The 24,372-nt window shown below is 55.2% G+C and overlaps 1 protein-coding gene across 3 annotated transcripts in view; it reads right to left on the bottom strand.

Moving 5' to 3' along the window:
* Csmd2 (CUB and Sushi multiple domains 2) overlaps positions 1 to 24,372 on the bottom strand; it is a 546,044-nt gene that overhangs the window by 335,941 nt on the left and 185,731 nt on the right. For all 3 annotated transcript variants that reach the window (XM_048815794.1, XM_015485297.2, XM_048815793.1), the window contains exon 5: positions 13,221 to 13,428. In XM_048815794.1, coding sequence (XP_048671751.1) covers positions 13,221 to 13,428 — 208 coding nt within the window. The remainder of the gene's footprint in view (positions 1 to 13,220; positions 13,429 to 24,372) is intronic.

The following is a 24,372-nucleotide window of genomic DNA, read 5'->3' as shown; positions in this document are numbered from 1 at the left end:
TTAAAAAAATAAATGTTACTAGGTATATGTGTGAAGGACAATAGGATGTGTTAAGATCTATCTATTTGGAGATATTTGGAAATATCTACAGATAGACAGGTATCTGAAAATAGTTACTACAGTGGAACAAGGTGACTTATCTGTCATCTCACATAATTAACCCACTGCTCCCTGAGACGTAAGTCACATCCAGAAAGAAATCTATAGCATGATCCCAATCATATGCAGAATCTTAAAATGAAGGTTTGATACACATTACATATAGAATATATAGAAAAAGAATGGAACAGCGGTAGTAGCTGGGAGCAGTGGCCCACACCTATAATCCCAGAGGCCCGGGAGGCTGAGGCAGGAGGATGGTGAGTTCAAAGCCAGCCTCAGCAAAACTGAGGCGCTAAGCAACTCAGTGAGACCCTGTCAACAAATAAAATACAAAAGAGGGCTGGGGATGTGGCTCAGTGGTTGAGGGCCCCTGGGTTCATCCAAAAAAAAGAAAAAAGAAAAGAAAGAGAGAGAGAGGGAGAATAAAACAAGTGGTTCAAGGAAAGTGGGGGGTGGGGACTGGGGAGAGGTAAATCAAAGGATGCGAAGTTCCAGGCCCCCTCAGTTCCTGGTTCTCCCTGCGGTGCACACTGGGACCCCAAGGGAAGCTTTGGAACACAGCAAAGCCTGATCCTACCCTGGGGGTTCAACTCCTGGCTCAGGGGCCTACTGGCTGCGTGACGCTTGCCCTGGGGGTTCCTCGTTGGAGTCCTGGGCACCACCTTTTCGCCCCGATGGTTGTGACTGGGGTCAGAGCTGCATGGATCCTGCTAAATCCTCTCTCCCTCACCTTCTCTCCGGCCCAGAGATGGACATCAACCAACTCTTCTGCTTTCCCTGCGTCTCCCCTCGGCCATTTCAGAAGAGGAATCTAGAGAAGAAGACGGAGCCGCGTGCAGGACTGGCCTTTGAGGACAGAGGCTGCGGTCTGAAGGTTCATGGGTCCCTAGAGGGCACCAAGCTCCTCCTGCCCATGGGGAGTCTGCCCCTCTCCCTGCCTTTCCTCCTCTCTGCCTGGGGTTTGTGGGCGGGAGGCACAGAGCGCTATCAGGACTCCTGGTGGGACAGGTTGCTGGCAGGTTGGTTCTGTCCCCAGCCCAGGGTAAGATGGACGTGCAGTGCCCGTCAGTCCTTCCCTGGCCCCGCGTAGGAAGAGCTGAAGCCAACGTGGCTGCAGAGCCCGACATCAGGTGCCAGACAGGCATTCACTTAGCAAACAGGCTAATTTTAACCTCTGCCTCTCAGACCAAAACTCTTTTGAAGGAAAGGAATAAAAAAGAAAGTGATATTTAGCACATTTCTATTTCTGGGCTCTACCGTCTCTCTCTCCGAGGTTGCAAGTTGGAGCCTAATTGATTTCTTAGTCAAAGGGTGGGGGGGGGGTTGGGGGAAGAAAAGACAAAAAAGAAAAACAAACAACCAAGAAACCTCACCTGGCTCACGTTGCAATCAAAGCTCTCCAGTTCCGTCAACTGCTGAGCATTTTCTTTGTTTTCTTTTTTTTTTAAAGACTGGCCAAATGACTTGCATAATTTAAGATTTTTTTTTTTTCCTAGCACTGATCAGCCTTCTCTGGCCAAGCAGTTTGATGATTAATTATTAATCAGACTGTTCAGGAGGAGTAATCAGCAAGAGTCACTGCTAATTTGCAAATGTCCCCCAGGAAGGTTATTACTTAAAATACTCGGTGGAGGGGCTCCATGCTCACCTTTGCAGTTAGCCACAGGACATTGTTACTGGCCAGGCAGGCGCCAGATCTGTCCTCTTGACAAACCAACTCTGGAGACCTACTAAGTGCCAAATGCCCAAATAAAACAAGATGGTGTGATAGAGAATAAATGGCCACTTTGGACTTCATGGACAGGGATGGGGGGATTTAAATTGAATTCTGTTTCAAAAGAGCCAGGTCTTACAAACAAATAAACAAGAAAACCTTAAGGAAGAAGATTTGAAGACCTTGTAGCAGGAGTTCTTCAGCCAGTGCAGAGGCCCAGGGAGGGACCTGCTTAGCCTGCCAAGGGTCAGGTTGAAGGAGAACATTACTGGGGTACAGAAGCGGGTGTGAATGAGGGACAGGAAGGAAGTCAGAGAGACAGGCAGGGGCTGGATAATGCAGGGTCTTGTAGGATTTTATGCTAACTGATGGGAAGCTGCTGGCGGGCTTCGAACAGGGAGAGACCCAACTGGATGGCTAACAAGTCACACTTGCTGGATGGTGGGTGGATTACAGGAGCAGTAGAAACAGGGCGTCAGGCACTGAGCAGTCCAAACATGCTGGGGGCACAGAGTTTGCAGAAGCAGTGCCTCTTGGGAGTAGGTAGACGTGGGAAGGCAAGGAGAGAGGACGAGACGATGGGTGGACAGGGGATGAGGAGGCCCACTTCCAAATAACCCGGATGTCCATGAATGGATACAGCAAATATGGTATGCCCACGCAATGGAATATTACTTAGCCTTAAAAATCAATAAAATCCAAGCACATGCTACAACATGGATAACCTAAAAAACATTATGCTACGAGAAGAAAGTCAAACACAAGAAGAGCAATCGTGTGTGACTCCACTTACAGGAGGTAGCCAGGGAAGTCAGGTTTGTACAGAGAAAGGGGCACGGTGGGGAGAGATTCTTTAATGGATCTGGAGTTTCTGTTTGGAAAGGTGAAGAAACGAGAGTGGCCCTCAAATAACCAAAGTGCTTATTACCACTCAATTGTACACTGAAAAATGGTTAAAATGGTCCATCTTATGTTACGGCCGTCTCATCACATTGCGTTGGCCGTGCTCATTTTGAGACACCTGTTAATATCCAGGGAGCCCAGAAGACACCTCAGGGCTGGAAATTTAAATGGAGAGCTACTGGCAGATGGATGACGACGTGAAAAGCCAACTCGTATTTGGTTGCACGATTGTATACTAAATGGCTTTAGGGAAAGGCTGGGGGTGGAGACGGAGGGGGATGAACAAGAAGAAAAGATGGGGGGCAACAGTGGGGACCTCGCTTTGAGGAGCTGGGATCGGAAACCCTGGAGCAAGAAGGTAGATGGAGAAGAGGAGGGTCCCAGGGCCGAGCAGCAGGGACACAGGGAAGGACTCTCAAGGAAGGCAAGCAGGAGAGGGTGAATCTAGGGGGAAGTTTTGGGGGAATTGAGACTGGAGCACAGGGGAGGGCTTAGCCTCCGAAAGGAGCCAGAACTCTCAGCAGACACACAAGGTGTCGGGGGAGGCGGGCTCGCCGGGGCCTTCTAGCAGCTTCTCCACACCTCCTGGCTCCCGTGCAGCTAGATGGGACCATGCCGCCGTTCCTGCCCAGTGAACTATGAAGTAGAAGGTGGTGCCTTTTATCTGGAGCAGGAGTAAGTGACGGTGCACCGTGGCACTGGGAAGGCCACATACTCTTAACTGTGCAGTTCCTGAGTGGCAGAGCCCCCTTGAGCCTGGGTGCCCACTGTATAGCTCGGAGGGTCAGAGCCACTCCCACGGACCCATGACAGGCACGTGACCAGCAAGAACTCTTCCTTTGCGACACGGCTGAGTTTTAGGGTTAATGAACTTCAAAGAAGGAAGCAGCAAGACAGGAGACTGGGGGGTAGGCAAGGGCTAGTTCCAGAAGGCTCTTGGGTGCCCTATCAAAGGCTTGCATTTTATTATGTTAAACAACAGAAGATGATTGAAAGTTTCCGCCTGGGGCTTGGCATGTCAGAGCTGCATTTTAATTAAGCCGTTCTGGTAGCAGTGGGGGAGATGCCTTGGAGAGAACCAAGGTGCTGGGAGGCCACTGAAACCCACAAAGAGAAAAGGATACGGGGTCCAGGGGGCTGCAGCAGGGGTGGAAAACTTAGTGTAGGAGGTACCCCGGGTGATCCAGCAATCAACCGGCTGGCATGCGATTCCCAGAGGGCTGGATAGCTAGGTAGAGGGCCGGGCCATCAACCAAGAAAGAGAGCAAACTCCGGCTACCCTAGGGGTCCCGTGTGAGTGAAGTGGGGACAAGCTGAATTGAAGACACTGATGGGACAGCAAGGTGGGGTGCCCACCAGGAAGTTGGTGCTGTTGTTTGGTGCTCCGAGAGGAGGCTGGGTGAGGGGCCAGCCGTGGGGGACCAAACAGGCAGGTGGCATCAGACACCACGAACGCAACAATGAAGACCCAGGGGGACCTGTGGCTGAGCGGGCCCAGAGCCTCGGAGACACCAACGCACAGAGAGGAGGAAGGGAGGGTCCGAGAGGCACAGGAAGAATCCGTAAGGGGAGGATAAAGCCGAGAAAGGACGGCTCCCAAAGGAGAACCACAGTCAGCATGAGGTATTGCAGAGTGACTCGTAAGAGGGGCCCAGAAAGTGTCTTCTGGAGTTGGCGACAGGAAGGGGCAGTGTTTGGGGCGGGGATGGTCTCTGATCACCATCTGATAGGAAACGGCTTTCGGGAAAGGCTGGGGTGGAGATTGAGAGGGATGAACAAGAAGGAAAGATGTGGGGCGCCAGTGGGGGCCTCGCTTTGAGGAGCTGGGATCAGAAACGCTCTCTTGTTTTGCTCAGATGAACCCCGAACCCTGCCCTGACCTGTCCCTGGTGGTGAATTCAGCCGTGATGGCTCTGACGTCGCATCAGATCAGCCGATGCTCTTTTCCTGTGTGAATCCTGCTCCCCTGGTGAGCCTGGGGGTGTCAGACCCCAGCTCCTGGACAGGGATCCCCGGGATGAAAGGAAAAGTCTATTCTCAAGGAGAGAAGCAAGCAGGGTGTTAGGTGGGTCTTAGGAATCTGGGAGGAGTGTGCAGGAGCACGAGAGAGGAAAACCCAACTCAAATAGTGCGTTAAGTGAAGCCAAGAGCGAGCGGAATGAAGGTTTGTGGCCAAATGAGAAAACAGAGACCTTGAACATTCTCAATGAACCAACATGGTTCCGGAAGGCAGGTCTTGCCAGGATCCGGGGCTCTGGAAGGGCCCAGAGCAGCTCCTTCCATCTGCCTTAGCTGCAGCATCAGGCATCTGGCAGCTCCTCGGGAGAGGTGGAGGACGGCCTCTTGCTGTCTGCTGCCCTTCACAGCCCTGGCACAGGCCTCCACGCAGATGCCACACTTAGTACCAACCTGTTGCCTGTGGTCGGGCCCACGGGGGGCAGGCCAGCTGCCCACCTCGGCTCCCCACGCACAGAACGGCCCTGACTGGAGCTCTGGCAGAGCTGCAGACAAGGCCGGCTCTCTCCCTGCCCCTCCCAGGTCTGGCTTAGGTTCTCTTCCTGGGAGCCAGTTCCCATCCACCCACGGAGGCAAGTGAGTCCTGCTGCTACCCCGTGGAGGACACGGGATCCCCAGCCCTGGCCCTGCAGACGCGCCTGTGCCTGCCGCATGCCGGGGCACTAATCCTTTCCTACGGCTCGGCTGCAGAGCTTGTAATGCTATTTCCAACTCGGAGAGATCTGGGAGATGAGATTTTAAAGGCTAGTTATTTATGGGCTGGCTCCTGATGGATAGAACAGAGGCGATTTCATGGGCTCCATCAGCAAGAACCGTTTCTTGGTGTGGCTTAAAGCGTCGTGATGAGGTGGGGAAGGAGAAGGGACCGGGGCATCCCATAGCCCAGGGGGGGAGGCAGCAGGATCCACATCTCAGCTGGAGCAGGCCCAGTGGCTCCCAGCCACTGAGACGGGCTCAGCCTCCTGTGTCAATGAACAATGCAGGTGTGATGGGAGCGTCTCCGCCCACCCTGGCCCGACCTTGCTCCTGGCATTCACAGAGGGTGACATTGCAGAGGAACAGCCTAAGACACTTCTCAACAGTTAGGTCTCGGCCTATATCCTGTCCCCTCAGTGAGTTCCTCCGGCCCTTCATCTTGTAGCAGAATCTACGCTAGTCTCATTCCGCACCCTGCTCATCTCTCTCACGGAGCACGGTGGAGGTATTTTATGTTTGTTCAGTGATTAGTGTGTAAGAGCTCGGTGTCACCAAAACAGATCATGAGTCCCACAAAGGCCCGGGCCATGTCTGTATTCCCAGTGCTGAGCCCTGTCTGTGTCCCCAATGAGAGAAGGGCCCCAGCAGTTTGAGTGAACTTTGATGGACAGATGTTGGCCATGAAGATGGAGATAACAGAGTGACCTGGGGGATGGTGGAGATACTGCTGGGGAAGATGAGTCGTCCTCATCAGGATGACTCTGCGGGGTCACCTGGAACACCAAGCTTGGGGACAGAGCTACCGAGTTCCCCAATCTTCTCCCAAGGGCTGTGTATCATGGCCAAGGGCAGCGGTGCCCCTGCTTCCAGCCTCAGGGCCTTCCTGTCCGTGACCTTGACTTCCTCATCAATGCCCAGTGTGTGCTGGACATCTGGCCAGCGAGCACCAGCACTCCAACTCTGCCCCAGCCCCGTGGTCCTCTGTTCGATGAGCAGATCAGCAGAGACCGCCAGCCAGGGCCGTGGGACTCGCTCTGGACCCTCCCCAGTCCTCACCCCTCCTTCCCCATGAGCCCCCAGACCCAGCCAGTTCTGCCAGACTTTTTGATAACACCTTGTCCTCCCCCTCCCTTCACAGCTGCCCCGGCTCAAGGTTGGATCAGCCCGAGCCTGGGGTGGCCGCAAAAGAGACTTATAGCTGGTTTCTAGCCCCTGTGGTGTGACTGAATCAAAGTTTAGAGTGGTCGTCGTACTTCCCTGCTAAACCCCCGCTGTCGCTTTCCACAGCCTGGGAACTCGCTCTAACCCTGCACATGGGCTGGGTTCTCCCTGAACTGCCAGTCCTTTCAGGCCTCCTCTCCTGCCCCTCCGGCCGTGTCTCCTGAACCTGGCTTACAAAACCCAGACATAGCCGGACTCTGTCCTGCTCCACACTGCAGCAAGATGGCTCCTCAGTTCAAGTCAAAGGTCAACCCCCAGGTCCCCCATTAGTGCCTCCGTCACTCTGAGGAGACAGACACATTCTGCAGGGCAATCTGTTTCCGCCTTCCTAGTGCCAGGTTCTCCTTGGTTGGACAGCCCCTACTCCCAGCTCAAGGTCTGGGTGGGGTGTGCCATCATGTGACCCGGGTCTGGCCAATGAGGTCACCTTCTCGCTCCAGGGTGTTGAGGCATGGGCACGTGACCCAGTCATGTCGAATCAAGGTTTAGCTGGGAGTTTTTACAGGAATCATCTGGAAAGCGCTCCCTTCCAGTTAGGATTGCTGAAAGAGAGACTTGATGGACGTGGATGTCACCTTTGCCGGCTCATGGGGATAACCTGCCTGAGAATGCAGCTGACACATAGGACAGCAAACCCTTGGGAGGGGGAACAACATTATTTGTATGCCTTGATCCAGCAGTACCTGAAGCCAATTCCTGGGCTTTTCAGTTACAGAAGGCAACACATTCCCTCCATAGCTTAAGTCAGTTAGAGGTGGGTTTCTATTTCTTGAACTGGAAGATTCCTGGCTGTGACATTTGTCTTTTCATTCCCCGGGGGATCTTCTCTCTGCCTCTTAGAAAAGTACCTAACATATGATATTATAAAACATTGAACAATATTCTGCCTCTTGGCTCTGAGTGTGCGCTCCAGGGTCCTGAACAGTGCATGGCTATTACATAAACATTTGTGGAGTGAATCAATGACTCCTTAGGAACCCAGACTGTGTCTTTTGTCTCCCCAGCACCCAGGTGAGCCTGCTGCGTCCAAGGGTCTCAACAAACGATTATGGAGAATAAATAGGGGGAAAGTAACAATGAACGTAAATAATCTAAGCCGATGGTTTGATAAAGTGCACGTGAGTGAGCAAATAAGCAAATAGTTATTATTAAGAGATCCCCGTTGGCACGTAATTCTCACTCTAACTCTATCTGCATCTAATGGCTTCTGTAAGAAATTTCTAGTTAAAAGTCATGGAGATCAAATGTTTCTAGTTGGCTTAAATTCCTAGTGTGTAAAATGCCTAATGATTAAAACAAGGTCTTTCAAAAGGAGAAAGGATCTCACTAGCAAAAAATTCAAACTGAACGTCAGCTTTTGTCTCCCCACCTACAAATACGAAATCAAACAAGCGAAGGAGAACAAAGTGAAAGAACTCCTCCTGGCTCCCAGGAGGTGAAGAGGCAGGGCCAGGTGAGGAGGGTCAGCCTTGCGCCCCACGGACTGGCTGCTGGATTTGGGTGGCCCAGCTGCTTCCCAGGGAAAGACTCTGTCTGAAAGCAGCCTGTGGGTCCATGGCCCAGGAGCCGACCTGGGAAGCGCAGAGGGAAGGAGGGGCTTTCTTCTCCTCTTCTCAGGGGCAGGGAGCTGCCTGGGCTCAGAAGTGGACACCAGGGCCCCTGGGAGGGGTGTGTGGTGGGTGCATTTCCCTGGAGAATGCCTGGGACCGGGTCCTCTCCACCCAGCATCCCAGGGACCAGGGAGCTCCCACTCTTTGGCAGAGAGAACCAGGCAGCACCTTTAGAAGACTCTCCTCCTGCCCTGTCATTATCAATGTCACCTTGGTCCCCTTGCTGAGGCCTGGCTCAGATGCAGCCTCCACCCAGGGGCCTTGCTCTCCTGCCTGGGATAGTGTCTTCCTGTGAAGCCCTGCAATCGGCTCTTTTCCTACTTTCAAGGTGCTCAGAGGAGGCAAGTCTGTCACCTACAGGACTGTGGGGACTGGGTCTGGGGACATAGTGAATGGGCAGGCAATGATCATGTGATCAAATGATCATGTGATGGGGGTTTGCATGGTGGGGGGTGTACATGATGGGGGAGCCCAAAGTTCCTTCCACCACATGGGAATTCTTTGTGGGCCCTAGAGCCATCCCCATGTTTGGTTGTGACTCTGGAACAGCCTCAGTGGGTGACTCTGGGCCCCTCTTGCCCACCCTTACGCATCTGGCCCCCAGGACAGACCTGGCTTGAGTCTGAGTGCAAGGCAGGCCCTGGCTCACACCTGCCCACCCTGATCTAGGAAGAAATGCCCCTGGAGGGACAAGGAGACAGGAAGGCCCAGGGGACCTCCAGCCTCAAGGCCAGAGACAGTGAGGGCCGTGGAGGAGATGCCCCCCGCCCCGTGTCCACAGGCTCAGTCTCTTTTTTCTGCTCCCTGGGCCCCTCAGGGCAGGGGCTACACCAACTGCTGTGGAGAGCCCAGGTTCCCAGCCTGCACCAGCAGCCAGCCCTGGTGAGGCTCATTGGCCAGGCGGGGGCTGGGCGGGACACAGTGGTGGCACTTCCCACCATGAGCCTTCAAGTTGCAAAAGCTCTGCCCCCCACCCCCCGCCTTCTGACCTTTGCAAGGGCGTCCTCCACTCTGACCCAGGGATGCCCCAACCAGTTCCCAGACCCTTCACCCAGAGCCGGGTCCTTCTGGGCAGCCACGGTGCCTTTCTGCCTGGTGAGATGCCACCAGGTGTGGATGATGGCCTCAAGGACGCAACTGAGAAGGGGACCCACGAGGCTCAGCTTGCTGGAGATGCCTGCCTCACCCCTTTTGCCTTAGAGATGAGCCCTGAGCGCTGATCGCGTCCCAGGACTGTCCGGCCCGTGTGGGGCCAGGCAGCGGCTTGCTGGCCTAGGGCTCTCAACGTGCTTGGTGGCTTGAGTTACGAGCCCCATTGTCAGATGTGGAAACTGAGGCCCAGAGAGGTGAGTGGATATCCCAGGATGACACAGCCACGGGGCGGACCTGGGTTTCCAGGCCATGCTGATGACCCCCAGCCTGTGCCCCGCTCCACAGACGCCCTCCACAGCTGGACGCCTAACCCCAGGGGGACGCGCTGGCCGCCTGACCCATGTTGTTGGAGGGGATGTCTGTCTGTCGTCTGTCTTTTTTCTTAGCCCAGAGGAGAATTCAGAAGAGACTCAACAGGAGGAGGAGGGAGACGTTCGGGCCAGCGGCTTCTGGTGCCGGGACTCCGCTGACTCTGCCAAAGCAGAGGTGGCCCCAGTGACCCGGAGCCCCGTGTATTCAAGTGACCTCCACATCTCTGGGTCCCAGCCCTCCAAAAATGTCCAGGGCCTCGTGGTGGACATTAGCAACAGGACGGCAGTTTCCTCTCATTTGGGGGGAAGGAGTACGTTCAGAACCGTCCGAGGGAACCGAGTGGGTCAGAGCAGAGCAAGGAATGGGCCACCTGCAGAAGGGTCAGGTGAGAAATCTGGCCTCTAAGTTGAGTTGAGTGAACCAGAGACAAAGTGTGTGCATGTGTGTGTGTGCATGCGCGCACAATGACAGAACAGCACCTAATCTACTGTCTGGATTGTTGACACCCAGCTTTTGCTCCTGGTCAATGTCACACACACGGTGCAATTCACATAGGGAGAGTGACTCGAAGCTCCAAGGGACTCTCCAAACATGCCAGAGCAGCCAGGCTCAGCTCTCGCCAAAGTGACAGCCTTTTCCTATCCCAAACACGCACGGCTGGACTCCCCAGGCCGGCGTGGACCACCAATGGGCACATGGGCACCACAGGGCTCTGGTGACAGGCAGGCACTGCTGTTTATGTGGGCTCTGGGGCCCATCATCCTTGATGTCAACACGAGGTGACCAAGGGACTATTTCCTGCCACATTTTGGCTGTGGGTGGTCTTTTGTTTTACAAAATGATGTGCTTGTAGAGTTGACAGGTTTTCTTCTACGAGTCTCACTTGACAAAATAAAAAAAAAAAAATCATCCGTCCTAGGTTTCCAGGACTCTTTTACTAGTCCCTCACCAGGCCTTAAACCTCTCCCGAGGTTCCCCACTCGAGGGAGGCGCAGGTGTGGACACCGAGTCAGGGACATGGCCTGCCCCCTTCTCTTCTGCCTGCTGCCCGGTACAGGACATGCGGATTTTTTTTTGATCTTTCAAAGGGGTCCCCAATTTCTCGACAGGTAAAGGGATGCCTCTCTGTTCAAATCCATCTTCTCCAACAGGATCTGTTGTCTCTCTCTGCCTCGGCACAGAACAGCCTGAAGTCTTAATGCGCACAAATAAAAGCAGTCTGCTCATAAACCCGCAGCATCGGGTTTTCACAGGGAGCCGGGGATCCATAAAGGAGAGGGGCCGCGGACAGCGCATCCCTCCCACATGGCCCAGCCTCCACGTCGGTTTCCCGTAATTGCTCTGCGCGTATAAATTAGAACAACAAATGCATCCTGCCTGGGATGGTGACACCAACCCTGTAAATAATTATAATTTAATCTTATAGCAAAGAGTTCTGAATGACTCCCCCAACGATTTCCTCTGCTTAATGCCTTCCCCACTGAGTGACTTAATAGGAAACGAAGACTCTTTGAGATTTGTTTCAGTCGAGAAGCTTGGACAATGTGTAGACTCACCCCTGGGGGTGCAGGGGCTGTGGGAGACGGTGGGACCCACCGATAAACAAGTGAATCAAACAGGGTTTGAGCCTGGGAAAGAGGGGACCGGTGAGAATATCCACCTGGGCATCTCTTTATACAGTAAAAACAATCCAACAAGACATCTGAGTAAACTATACCACAGTCTTAAGAGAGAATGACACACAGCCATGAAAGCCACCACAAATGGAGTATATCCTTGTGTGCTGTCCTGAGAAGACAGGAATTAGAATAGGCCTAACCTGGGGGAGGGTTGGAATCCCAGGTCTGTACCTTACTAGCTATGTGACCCCAAACAAGTAGCCTAACCTCTCTGGGCCCTGTTTTCCTCATCTGCGAAGGGAGGAAAATTATGCAACCTACTTCATAGAGTTTTTATGGAGAAGAAATGAAATTTTAGCTAGAAAGAGCTTAGAACTGGCCTGTCACCTATTGGTAGTAAATGCTCAATAAATGATACATTTATCATGCCTTTTATAGTTTGGAGGGCATCTGTAACAAAATAGGAAAAAAATTTCATGATCTCATGCCAAGTTAAAAATACATAACTACAGATATATTAAGATCATAATTTTGTAATATCAAAATACATAAATATAAAATATTAACATTGCCAGCTAGCTTGATCTAGGCCAGGCAAAAAAGGACCAAGGGGGAATATGACAGAATTTTAATCATTGTTATTCATTTCTCTCTACCTCGGTAGGTTTTCTCTGTTTGGTCTTCCTTTTACAATTAAAAAAAAAAAAGTATTTTACCAAAAGAGGCAGGGGTCAGAGGTCTGGGGCGGGTCTCTCACGGGGACTGTAGTGCAGAGGAGGCTCGGCTGACCTCTGACCCCACTCCCTTCTAGCTCCAAGGCTGGTTTAGGGAACCCCGACCTCCAGGGGGCAGAGCCAGGGGCTTCTCTCAACCTCCCAAGGTCTCCGGGCTGCATCCACCCCACTGGCCACTGCATCAGGAAGCCTGAGTTCTCCTGGGCACACTGGTCTCCAAATCGGGGTCTGTCCTTGGGCAGAGTCCATTCCCACAGTGTCCCTCTAGGTCGTCAGGCGTGATTCCTGCCCTGGGTCCTGTGATCCACCACAGCCCTGATGCCCAGGGACACCACCTTGTCTGACTCTGGCCCCGGCCACTCCTGCTTCTCCCAGCATCCTCTCCGACAGCCCATCTGCATCAGAGGCCACAAAGTCCCTTCCTAGAGCACATCTGGACACATCCTTCCCCGGGCTCCTGTCGCGCAGACAGAGCTCCACAGGTCTCGTCCCGGGGACACGACCACAGCCACCCCAGGAGCCTGGGAGCCCCTCGACCCGACAGGCAGCTCCTGAGGCCAACCTGGGCGTGGGCACATCTGAGTCCACATCTGAGAGACCCCAGGCAACCAAGGCTGCTAAGTCCTCAGCCACCCGTCTCCCTGACCCAGCAACGTCCCAGGACATCCATGAGACACACCACGGGCAGCTGGCACCCTTGGCAAAGCTGGTGGATGTCTCTGTGCACACACCGACACACAGCGCCATGCCACGCGCCCCAGGGCCCTGGGCGTGGGAAAGGGATCGCCCCGGAAGGTTCTGGTCCCGTGGTGGGACCTGAGTCTTACACCAATCTCTCAATGAAACAATAGCTCAGGTAGTGTCACCGAGACCCCGTCCGCGTCCTGAAACCAGAACACTTTAGTCTCAATGCAAGTCACCGACCCAAGGCCCATCGCTCTGCCTCAAGGACACGCTTCGAATCAGACACGGAAATCGCTGTTAAAATTCACCCGAGTTTTAAAAACACGGAGCGGTTTCTCATCAGGACGAGACGGAAAGGCTCAGAGCAGGAGTAGAAGGAACAAGGAACTGGCCTGCACGTCCTGGCGCAGGGCCAGAAACCAGAGCGCAGGACGGGCAGGAAGGAGCGGGCGCTTACCAGAGGGAGGAGCCTTCGGTCCCCGTGACCTCCAGGAAGTCGTACCCGTCCTCAAGCTGGAAGTCGATGAAGACCAGGGCGATGGTGTCCCCCAGCTCGGCCAGGATGGTCCACGTGCAGTCGGCGTTGTTGTGGTACTCAGAGGGGAAGTGGGGGCTGGAGATGATGCCACTCTGGCCCCGCAGGGTCCCGCCACACGCATCGTCCGCTGTGGGCACAGACAAGGGGTTCACGTCAGAGGTCTGGTCCCCAGGACCTGGCACTCGGGCAGAAAGGGGCCCAGAAGGTGGCACACAGACCGTTCACACGGGATCCTGGCCTGAAGGGGCAGAAGAAAAGTGACTTTGAACTCTTCCACATCCCTTCCTGGGTGCTGGGCACCGTTGGGAGGATTTCAGATATGGCTGTTTTATATAACAGATAAGGAAAATCAAAGCCCAGAGAAGTTGAATAACCTGCCCAGCGTCACACAGCTAATGAACGGCAGAGCTCATATCTGGACCCTCTCCTAGTAAGCGCTCTGTTAACCATGATCCCACACTGCTCCACACTGCTCCACGATGACCAGGAAGGAGCAGAAATCAGCCACCGTGTTGATCTTCTTCATGGTCACGACTGATAGGAATAGACAGTCTCTTCCCACCAGATCTTAGGTGGGATATTTGATAAGACAGAAATTCAACACAACTCCCTGGGGCAGAACCCCAGGGCACTCGAGCCCGACAGCCCCGCTCCACGTCTGCCGTCTCCTCCTGCCCTGTCCCCCAGCCATCTGGGACCCAGCCTTGTGCACGTCCCAACCTTCTGCACGATGGAAAGTGCTGAGGATTCAGTTCAATAAAACAAGAGCCACTGCCCCATGATAAAGGCCACTCCATAGCCAATAAAGAACTCTGGCAAAGGAGGTGGTGACAAGAGCAGAAGGGACAGGTGTGTCCCATGGGGCATGGACATTTTGAAAAGGGTGGGTCAGAAAAATGTCACGGAGAAGTTGATATTTCAGCCAAGACCTGAAGGAGGGAGAGACGACCCATGTGATCATCTGCAGGAAGAGCATTCCCATAGCTGGAGCAGCAAATGCAAAGGCCCTGGGGTACTGAGGCCTGCACTGTTGAAGAACATCAAGAGACCTGAGAGGATGAGCAGTAGGAACAGGGAAGAGAGTGGCAGGGGACAAGGCCAGGGAGGGCTGGACAAGGAGGGCCTCCGAGGTGCCCGTGAGGACATGGGCTTTGACTCACATGAGAGGAGAAGCCAGTGGAAGGTTCTGACTGGGGCAGTATTAGTAGAATCCCTCGGGCTGCTGCAGAGAGCAGACCACAGAGGCGGAGGCAGAGAGCAGGGCGCCCGGTGAGGCCGCTGGGAGGATCCAGGTGAGGAAGGATGGCTGGGGCCAGGTGGTAGTCGCGACACATGGTCAGGGGCTGGCAGGACATAGTGCACCCAGAGCCACCTGCCTCGTGGCCTCAGGGAGAGGGCGTCTGGGACAGAGGGAAGGACAAGAGCAGGCAGCTGGGGTTGGCAGGGGTCTCCTCGCAGGCAGGGAGGTGGGACGCGGGGGGGGCGGGTAGGAGGAGAAGGGCTGCCCAGCCAGGGCCCTTGAGGGTCAAGACGGGGGCCGGCGTTCTGGCTCCTTCTCTCCTCTGGCCTCCCCCGCCCCATCCAGCTGCCCAGGGCCCAGGGAGGAGGCCCAGAGGGGAGGCAGACAGGTCGGCCCTGCTGGGCTCTAACCCCCGTCAATGGCCCGTGGCCCCTCTTCCTGTCCCTCCTGGCACTCTCCCGCTGGCCTCTCTGCAGGAGCCCACAGAAGATGTGACAAAATTCTCCCTGAGCAGCTCGGCGGAGCTGAGCCTCGTCGCTCCCAGCGAGCACTGGGCCTTCGGGGGCCAGCACTCCGTCCGTCGGGGACAGTCCACAGTCCCAGCCACGATGGGCCACCCTGGGCCTGGGAGGCCATGGTGAAGCCTTGAGAAAGGACAAGAGCGTGCCGGAGGCCCCCAGGCGACAAGGCCAGGACGGTGTGGGGCTTGGGGAGCCACCTGTCACCCACCGCAGTGGTGCCCGTGGACTGGGAAGGGAGGCCTTGGTCGTGCTGGGGGCTGGGGTCTGCGGTGTGGTGACGAGGGCCTGTTCTAGAAGGATGACTTTGACCCCGAGTGATGGCTAGATGGCGGGTTTGGGGGTGGGGATGGTGACAGGGAGAACAATGAGGGGGTTCCAGGCATCAGAGCAGGTGGTGGCCGAGGGGTAGGCATGGGGAAGGTCAGGAGGAGTGGGTGGGTCCCCAGCAGGGAAGAGGGTGGAGATGGGGTTCACGAGCAATGAGCCCTGGGGAGGAGCCACCCTCTGGGAGGAGGAGTGTCCTCAAGCTGGCCCCGCCCACGGCCACCTTGAGGGTCAGCTCCAAAGACAAGGTGCTGGTCCCAGGATGTGGGACCCTGAGAGCACAGGGCCTGGGGTCAGTGGGACCAGTGGTGAAGGCTGCAGAGAGTGGACAGGGGGGCAGCGGCAGAGAGGAGAGGAGAGGGCCCTGGAGGAGGAGGGAGAGGGCGGGAGACAGAGGACCAGGCGGAAAGGGGAGCAGGGCTGGAGGAGCCACCGTGGGGACCCAGGGACTCGGGCTGGCTGAGGGCTGGCAGGGGCCCTTCTCCAGACCCCTGTCCACGCTGCCCCCTTCACCTGGCCCTGTGTGCAGGAGGACAGCAGGGAGGCTGGGGAACGTGGGCCGTGGGCAGAGGGGCAGCTGCAAGGCCGTGTGGGCTCCTGTGGCTTTGGAGCCACGGGGCCAGCAGCAATGCCCCTCTCCAGGCAGCCCCACCCGCCTGGCCCCTTCCTCCCCAGCACCTGCTGTTCCACCAGGGCCCGGCCAGGGAGGCTCCGCGCTGCGCCAGGGCACACAGGCTGGGGGGTCCCAACCCCACTGTACCACAGCCAGCCCACCAGCCCCTGGGAGCCTGGAGAGGCCCCCTCGTCTACTGCTACCATGCAGCTCAAAGCCACGGCACCCTCCACATCAGTGGCAGCTCTCTGCCCCACCCCCCGCTCCAGGTGTTCCTTGTCCTCCAGTCTGTCCACCCTGCACAGCAGACAGAGTGATGCTAAGAAGCACAACCTGAGGACCCACCTCTCCATAGGACCTCCCATGACTCCCACTGTCACTCAGGATCAGAAGGAATATCCGGTGGCTTCGAAGGACCCTGCATGGCCTTCTCAGCCAGTCTCAACCACGCCGGCCTTCGCCTGGCTCTGCTGGCTCACCCCACAGTTCCCCGCTCCAGAACTTTTGAAAACCCTATTTTCTCTTTCTGGAACCTTCTCCTCTACCTTGTTGGGCCTGCCTGGAGCTGCCCTAGTTTTTAGGTCCTAGTCTAAGTTTCACTGTGCCTCTAGAACCTTCCAGAAGGTTCTTCTCTCCCCAGTTGAGATTTCAGAGCACTACATACTTTTTCATAATAAATTCTCATTTTTCGTTGGCCCATTCTGTTATTTAATATCGTTTTAGTCAGTGGTTTTGCTGCTGTGATCTGACCAGCGCAATTTAAGAGAGGAAGTTGATTGAGGGGCTCACGGTTTCAGAGATCTCAGTCCATAGACAGCTGGCTCCATTCCATGAGGCTCCAGGTGAGGCAGGACATCATGGCAGAAGAGGGTGGCAGAGGGAAGCAGCTCACATGGTGACCAGGAGGCAGAGAGAGACTCCACTCTCCAGATACAATATAGACCCCAAAGTCACGGCCCCATGACCACCACTTCCTCCAGCCACACCCCACCTGCCTCCAGCCACCACTCAGTTAATCCCATCAGGATTAATGCTCTGATTAGGTTAAGGCTCTCATAACCCAATCATTTCTCCTCCAAACCTCCTTGCATGTCTCACCCAGGAGCTTTTGGGGACACCTCCTATCTCAACCGTAACAAGTATCGAGACAGTAAACTCCCTGAAAGCAAGGCCATGTCAGCCCTATCTGCAGCCCTCGGCCAGCTGCAAAGCCCATCTGCTGAGCAAATAAATGAAACAGGAAAAACTGAAGTTCAGGGAGGGTAAATGACTTTCCCAAGGCCACACAGGAGGTGGTCAAGTTAGGGCTTCAGTGGAGTCCAGGGTGGCCTCTACCGTGACTCCCTGGGGTTTGGTGAGTCATCCTGAGATTTTTCAACTTCCTGATTTTAGCCAACGACTTCTGGACAAGTGTTGGGCGCTTATGTCCCTCAGACCAGAGCCACCATTCCACTGTGAAGATGCCACCCATGTCTCCTGGGCCCTTCTGACGCTCTGGTTCTGGCCCCATCCTGTTTGGATTCAAGAGGCAGTAACAGCTGTCTGGCCACTTCCTCCTGCTCTAAACAAGGCACCGCATTTCACAGTCACAACTTTGTAGTCATAAAGTACAACCTTCATCCGACACCACAGTCCTAAAATATTCATCTGCACTCTCTCCTCCTCTGGCAGGGGGCCCGGGGCTCCGCCAGGAAGTCATGCATATTGCGAGGGGCAGGTGTATTTTGCTGATAGCTGCCTTTCCAAGTTTATGACTTTATTTATGATTGACGTTGGGCTCTACTGAACTCTCTCCAATTAGCCACGATTTTAGAAAATCACCCCCTGCTGTCTGCTGGCTCCACCACGGCGCTCAACGTCCAGGTGGCTGTGGAGGAACTGGGACATTATTCAGGCCTCTCCAGGGCACTGTCTTGGACACAGGGAGGTTCTAGAGTCCTTGGCTTGGGCTCTGCCCATATTGTCCCTCCCTGGGACTCCTCAGCCTCCGAGAAGAGAAACAGCCAGGAGGCCGTGGGAGAGGCCGCCATCTTGAAGCCCAGGGTCAAGAAGGAGGGACATGGGAGGAGTGACCCAGAGCCACGGCCTGCCCCTTTCCTTGAACTGTATGGCACCATGTCCCTGTCCATACTGGGCCCCATAACCTGTTCAGCCTCCTCAGTCCTCTCTTCTTGGGGACTCTGGTGTCTGCCCCTTTATACCTGGCATTTATCAAAGACACTCTTTACCATGAGGAGATTGCCAATCCATAAGAACATCGCCATGACCCCTGGGCTCCTTCCTCAGATACTACCGTCCTTCTGGGGCGATGGACAGAGACAGGCCTTGACTGTCGAATATGCAGTTCTCTGTGGCGCTTTCCCCAGGGACAGCGCATCAGGTGGAAGCCTTCGCCTGCATTTCTCATTCAACTCTCAACCTGCTTGTCCAGACAGGCACGCCACCCCATTTTACACATGAGGAAATGGAGGCTCATGATTTATTAAAAACCTTCCTCTGGTCACATAGCAACCACATGTCAGAACTGGGATTTGAACCCAGGACACAGACTCCAGAGCTCCCCCAGTACCCACCTGCTTCTCTGCCTCCCGGGGCTCAGTCACCATGATGCTGACCCAGAAGCTCCTGTTCAGGCAGAGGTGGCTGAGCCCTGGGGCGAGGCTTCCTTCTGAAGAAGGAAAAGCAGGCCCCCAGCCCCCACCCTGAAGCAGCCCCCACCTAGCAGAGTGACGAGCTTGGGCCCTTTCCCAGGGGCTCCCCTCCAAGAGCTCCCAGGGCAAGTCAGGAGGAAAGTCAAGGGACCCACAGGAGCCCAGGCAGTCCCTGGGCTGTCGGACCCTGCAGGGGATACATGCACCCGAGCCCTAGACCAAGGGCTGGAGCAACTCTGGAAGTGGCTGTCACTGTCTCTTGCTGAGGGTCACAGGCCACCACCCCGGCCTGCAACAGACAGCAGTGGTCAAGGTCATAGCTGGGGGACACCCACACGGGGGCTGAATGCTGGCCCTGCCACCCGGGCAAAGCTCCTCACCTCTCCAGGCCTCAGGTCCCTCTCTCAAAATAGAGGACGGTGATACCCTTATCTCTTAGGGCTTCTGTGAGGATTAAATTAGATAACACAGCACCAGCCAGCAGTGATCGTGGCAGTAACAGTCACAAGGACAACTAACCCTCACTGAACGGCTGCTGTGAATGAGGGCCTCTGCTCTGTGCATTTACTCACAAGAAGCCCAGGTCCACCTTCCCAGTTCAGCAGGGCTCTTGCTCCCATGGACAGATGAGAAAACTGTGGCACAGAGAGGTTGAATAACTGGTCCAAAGCCGCCCAGCCAGAGGGGCAGGTGGCAAGGCTGGGACGTGAACTCAGGTGCTGGGACTTCAGATTCCGGTGGAGAAGTGGTTCTGTAGAAGAGCAATGGTGAGGGTGGTGGGAGGGAGGAGAACTAGCAATGTCGCTGCTTGCACAAGACCCTGCAGTCAGGGGCCAGCTGGGGTCCAAGCTCAGAATGACTCCAGGTGCTACTGCGCCAACAGGGCGCCCGGCGTCTTCTCCATGTCACTTAATCTATGAGCGCAGCAGGCCCGGCGTGCAGGTCCCTTTTGTCTGTGCTTGCTATCTGGGGTCTCTTATCCTCCCCCAGAACTTTCTAGTTCAGGACTCCCTTGAGCTGCAGAATTAACACCCCCACCTGTCTCTCTCATGGGCATCGAAAATGTTACCTGGACGGACTGAGCTACCTGCCCCTTTCCTGTTGGTGCCCACCCAGCCGGCACTCAGGAAGAGCCTGGCCATCAATCTTGTCCTTCTGTCCCCTCAGCATCTACATCTGACCACTGGCAAGGCCTGTGGGCCGCACCCCAAACCACAGCCCCAATCTATTCATGTCCCTCCACCAAGGCCACCGGAGACTGAGTGCATCGTTTCCCGACGGTCTCTTCACGATCTCCCTGTGTCTCTACAAGCCCTCTCCCGTTAGCATCCACAGTCATCTTTGTTCAAAAGTTAAGTTGAATCAGAGAGACGGTCCCCTGTCTCCCAGCTGCCTCCTGACCTTAGAACCAAACCAGCTCCTCGCCTGCTTCACGCTGCTCTGCCCTCTCTACCCGGGCCCCACTCTGCTTTTGCTGCAGGGGCCTGTTTTCTGTTCTTCTAACACGTCGGGCTCCTTCTCACCTCAGGGGCTCTGCACTTTCTCTTCCTTTGGCTGGGAATGCCCCTCCCCAGGCCTTCACGTAACAGGACCCTTCTGGTCCTTGAGGACTCAGCTCCTGCATCCCCTGCTGGTGGCTCCATCCGGAGCTCCTTCCTCACCACCGACTACTTCACTTCCTTCCTGGTTCCTAGCCCCAGGTTGCCTGCAGGGTCAACTCCACGAGAGCGTGGGATTCGATCTGACTTGATCAGTACTGCAATCCTCTGTATCTAGAACACTATCGGGCACAACATGAGCTGTTAGTAAATGCGGACTGATTGATGACCGGCTGGCACGTGGTGGACACTCCAGAGAGAGTTGTCAAATCCCTGAGCAAATGAGTGAGCCATCAGACCCAACTGGCTGCTCCTTCTGTCCCAACTTTAAAACTCAGAGAGGTTTAGCAGCTGACAGGTGACCACACAGCTGAGCTGTGGCAGAACCTGGGCTGTCTGGCTCCATACACAGTCCATGCCACCAGGGCACCACTGCCCGTCCGTCTCTGTTTCTGTAGATTCCTCCCTCTGGGGCCAGAACATTTGGAATGCACGTCACCACAGCTTCTGCAGACCAACTGTTTGCCTAGATCTGGCTGAGCCTGCAGCGCTTGCTGTGAGTCTCTGATGCCAAGCATGTCTTGCTCTGGCCAGTTTCTCCGACCACCTGCCTCTTGGACCCTGGCATATCTGAATTCCCTTTCTTCCTCACGAAGCCCTCTTTGATCTTGAGCCAACACCCTTCAAAAGCCAGAGGCTGATTGCTGAAAGCACACAGTCAGTCACCCCTTCCTAGGGATCCAAGAGGTGCCACCAGGCCCAGGACCTCCCCGGGACCTCTGACTTTGCACATGTGCCCAGAGTGTGACACACACAAAGGGAAGTCACGGCTCCCGCCTCTTGCCCTCTGCCAGCTGGACCGAGCCTCAGTGGGCCAGGACCCTTGGGATGGGCCTCCTGGAGGGCTGGCCTCACACCTGCTCTGCCCCTGGTCCTGTGGCTTCCTATTCCCCTCGTCCCTGCTCTGACCCCAGCCTGGGCCCACCTTTCAGCGAGGCACATAGAGCATCACACCCAGCTCTCCGACGGACTCTGGTGGCTTTGGTGGTAAAGAGATCATGTCACTCAGAGCTGCTGGCCGGTGGGGTGATTTGGGCCAGGGATCTCCCTCTTGGACATGTCTGCCTGTGTGACCCTGACGGGGACTTAGGCCCATCCAGCCATTCACTCTGCAAATATTTACAGACCACTGTCGAGTGGACGGGTTGATCCACAGAGATACCAGCCCTCGAGAGTTCTCCATGAGGAGAAGAAAGGCCAAGAGGCTTTCAATCCTTCTGGAGCGTGAGCCCCTCAACTCTGGCCTGACTGTGGACCCTGGGACGCACCCTGTGCTCCAGGTGGCTTGGCCTCCTAAGGAAGATCACCTGGAGAACCGCTGTCAGAAAAGCGCTGACACTACTGAGGGGGCTTCTTAGGGTGCCCCTGTGGTTTGCTGCACATTAGGACACAGAGATGCCCCAGGAGGAGGGCGGGGCCCTGGCACTGGAGAGCAATCGTGTCTTTCCTCAGCCTCTGAGCAGAACCCCACCTCCGCCCTGGATGGCAGGGCGCCTCCGGGGTCTGATGCCTTCTGAATGCCACGCTCTCCTCCTGCTGGCTCCCTGGTGTGCTGGGGAGGGAGTGCTCTGGTGCGGCTCCGCGGGGAGCTACTTAAGAGAAGACACAGTAGAGAGATCTGTGGGACTCTCTCTTTCTGATAGGTCTCGGGCTCCAGGCGAAGGAATCCGAACTTGACCCTGTCAGTGCCAAAGAGCCCCTGACGAGATTCTAAGCAATTTGGTGATGGTGTCAGATCATGTCTTAGAAAGTTCACTCCCACTGTGGAGGACGGACCGGGTCGTGTGTGGGCCTGAGGACGGCTGACCACAGAGGGGTGCCTGCAGGGAGGCAGGTGGAGAGGAGGAAGCCTCCCGAGGAGCGCCTGGGGTGGTGAGAGTGGGCAGCTCAGGGGGCAGCAGCCAGTGATGCAGGAAGGAAGGACGGAGCCTGAGGTGCCCGGATGTGCCAGGCTTGGCCACCTCGGGAGGGGACACTCCTCACCATGCTGGGGGAATCGGAGTCAGGGTGTGGATGTGCCAAGCTTGGAGCGTATCCCAGAGGGGCTCCGGGGAGTGGTCAACTTCCACATGGGCTGAAGCTTTGGAAGTCAGAATTCAGAGCTGAAGAGAGGTTCCAGACAGGGAAGGAAATTCCCAGAGCAGAGGCCTCACTGGGCTCCCAGCATTTGAAGGAGGGGAGAAGGGGGGAGAAAAGCCAGGGTGGGGGCAGGATCATCATCAATTGAGAAGCTGGAAGAAAAATGGAGAGACTAGGACATGGTCGTGTCCATGGGGGGCATCCAGGCCCCCGCCCACGGATCACTGGTGCAGGGAATGCAGGAGACGGGTGTCTTCCCACTGAAAGACCAGCAGTCACCGCCGTGCACGGGCACACAATGGAGTGTGGGGATGTGATCAGACCTGGGGAAGAGCTCCCTGGGAGGGCATTCACAGCTGTCTCTGAGCTCAAGCGAGAAGGGTGCTATGATTGATTAATTGTGTCTGCCACAGGAGTGGGAAGAAGGGGAGGGGGCACACATGCCAAGGTGGCCCTCCTGGCTTCTCTCTGGCTGGTGAGGTTGACCGAAAGGATTTTGGCAGCCAGCCCCAGAGTTCCTTTCAGGGTGAGATCACTCATTATTCAAGAAAATGTCCCCCTGCACCTAATCAGCTTGGGTGGGGAAGAGGAAGATGTAAGGAGGTGGCAAATCCAAGAGGAAAATGGGCTTCTGTCTAAGCAGTGGATGGAAGTCCTGAAACAGGGTCAAGTATGGCGGGTACGAAGGCAGAAGGGGCTGGTAGAAGACGAGAGGGTGCAGTGCACACCGTGGGGACACTGGAAAGGCTGAAGCCAGGGAAAAGCTGGCAGGGGCCGGGGCCAGGAGACTTTCAGACTCAATGGTGGCCCTTTCCTTTTAAGTCATTTGTAAGGCCAAACTGTGAACAATGCTTCAGTAACAGGGGCACTGCTTGCAAACACCTTTGTGCTTTGGTTTGGTTGGGTTTTGTTTTTGTTGTTTGGAAGACGGTGACTCAAGAAAAGTGGACCAAGTTCCCAGCCAGGGAAGTGAGGCATGGCCGGCCATGAGTTCAAGGTCCAGAGGAGGCTGAATCTGAAGAGGATTCCTGAAGGCATTGGGAGAGAGAGTGGATTAGGGGTGGAAATTCTCCTGAACAAGACAGCCTCTCTGCCTCCGACACTGGGACTGCAAGTGCCACTCTGCAGAGAGTGGTGGAAAGTGAGGAGAGGAGACAAACCAAGATGGTGCTTTCACAATGCTGAGCCATAGGGGCTGCGTGGTGGACTGCCATAGTGGGTGTGGCATGGAGGACTGCCATAGTAGGTGTGGCATGGAGGACTGCCATAATGGGTGTGGCAGTTCTTCAGAGTGGATTAAAAGTTACTTTGATGCAGTACGATGCTCATCTAGATACATATTGCATATTTAGTCTGGCTTGAGTGAAAAAGCTGACATTTCTAGTGGCACAAAAAAGCTGTGGCTTATATTTCACAAAATAAAAACACGATTTCATCTGCTCTCCTATTTCCTGTTCTATGGGCATATCACAACCCTGACACTATCCAGAATGTTAAGGGTCATGTCCTCAGGGCAGGCAGGGCCTGGCAGGGGGTGATCTGTGGAAGCACATACACCTGTTTCAGGCTGAGGTTAGGTCCCACAGGGCCACACACCTGTGTGTAGGGCCAGGGTCCCGCCCAGTTAGTTTGGTCACTCCTGATTTCCATCTCATGAAAAGAGGAGTTAGAAGTAGGACCTGAGAGGACGGGACTTAGGAAGGCAAGAATGGAGACTCTGGTCCCCTTGGGACCCACCAAGAAGGATCAACATGGCTGAAGCCAATTCCACTGGCTGAAGAGGGGTAAACAAACTTGAAGGGAGGTGGCAAATCAAATTGGTTGGTTGTGGTCTGCCTGATGGGAGGGAATTCATAGCTGTCTTTGAACTCAAGCAAGAAGGGTGTTCTGATCGATTAATTATGTCTGCCATGGGAGGGGGAATAAGGGGAGTAGGTACGCATGCCAAGTACCGTAGATCCCTGGTGTCAACACTAAGAAACGTG

Source organism: Marmota marmota, unplaced genomic scaffold (assembly GCF_001458135.2).
Source record: "Marmota marmota marmota unplaced genomic scaffold, marMar, whole genome shotgun sequence".
In the NCBI taxonomy this organism is placed as follows: domain Eukaryota; kingdom Metazoa; phylum Chordata; class Mammalia; order Rodentia; family Sciuridae; genus Marmota; species Marmota marmota.
The sequence above is the reverse complement of the archived record's forward strand: the minus strand, read 5'-3'. Positions and strand labels throughout refer to the sequence as shown.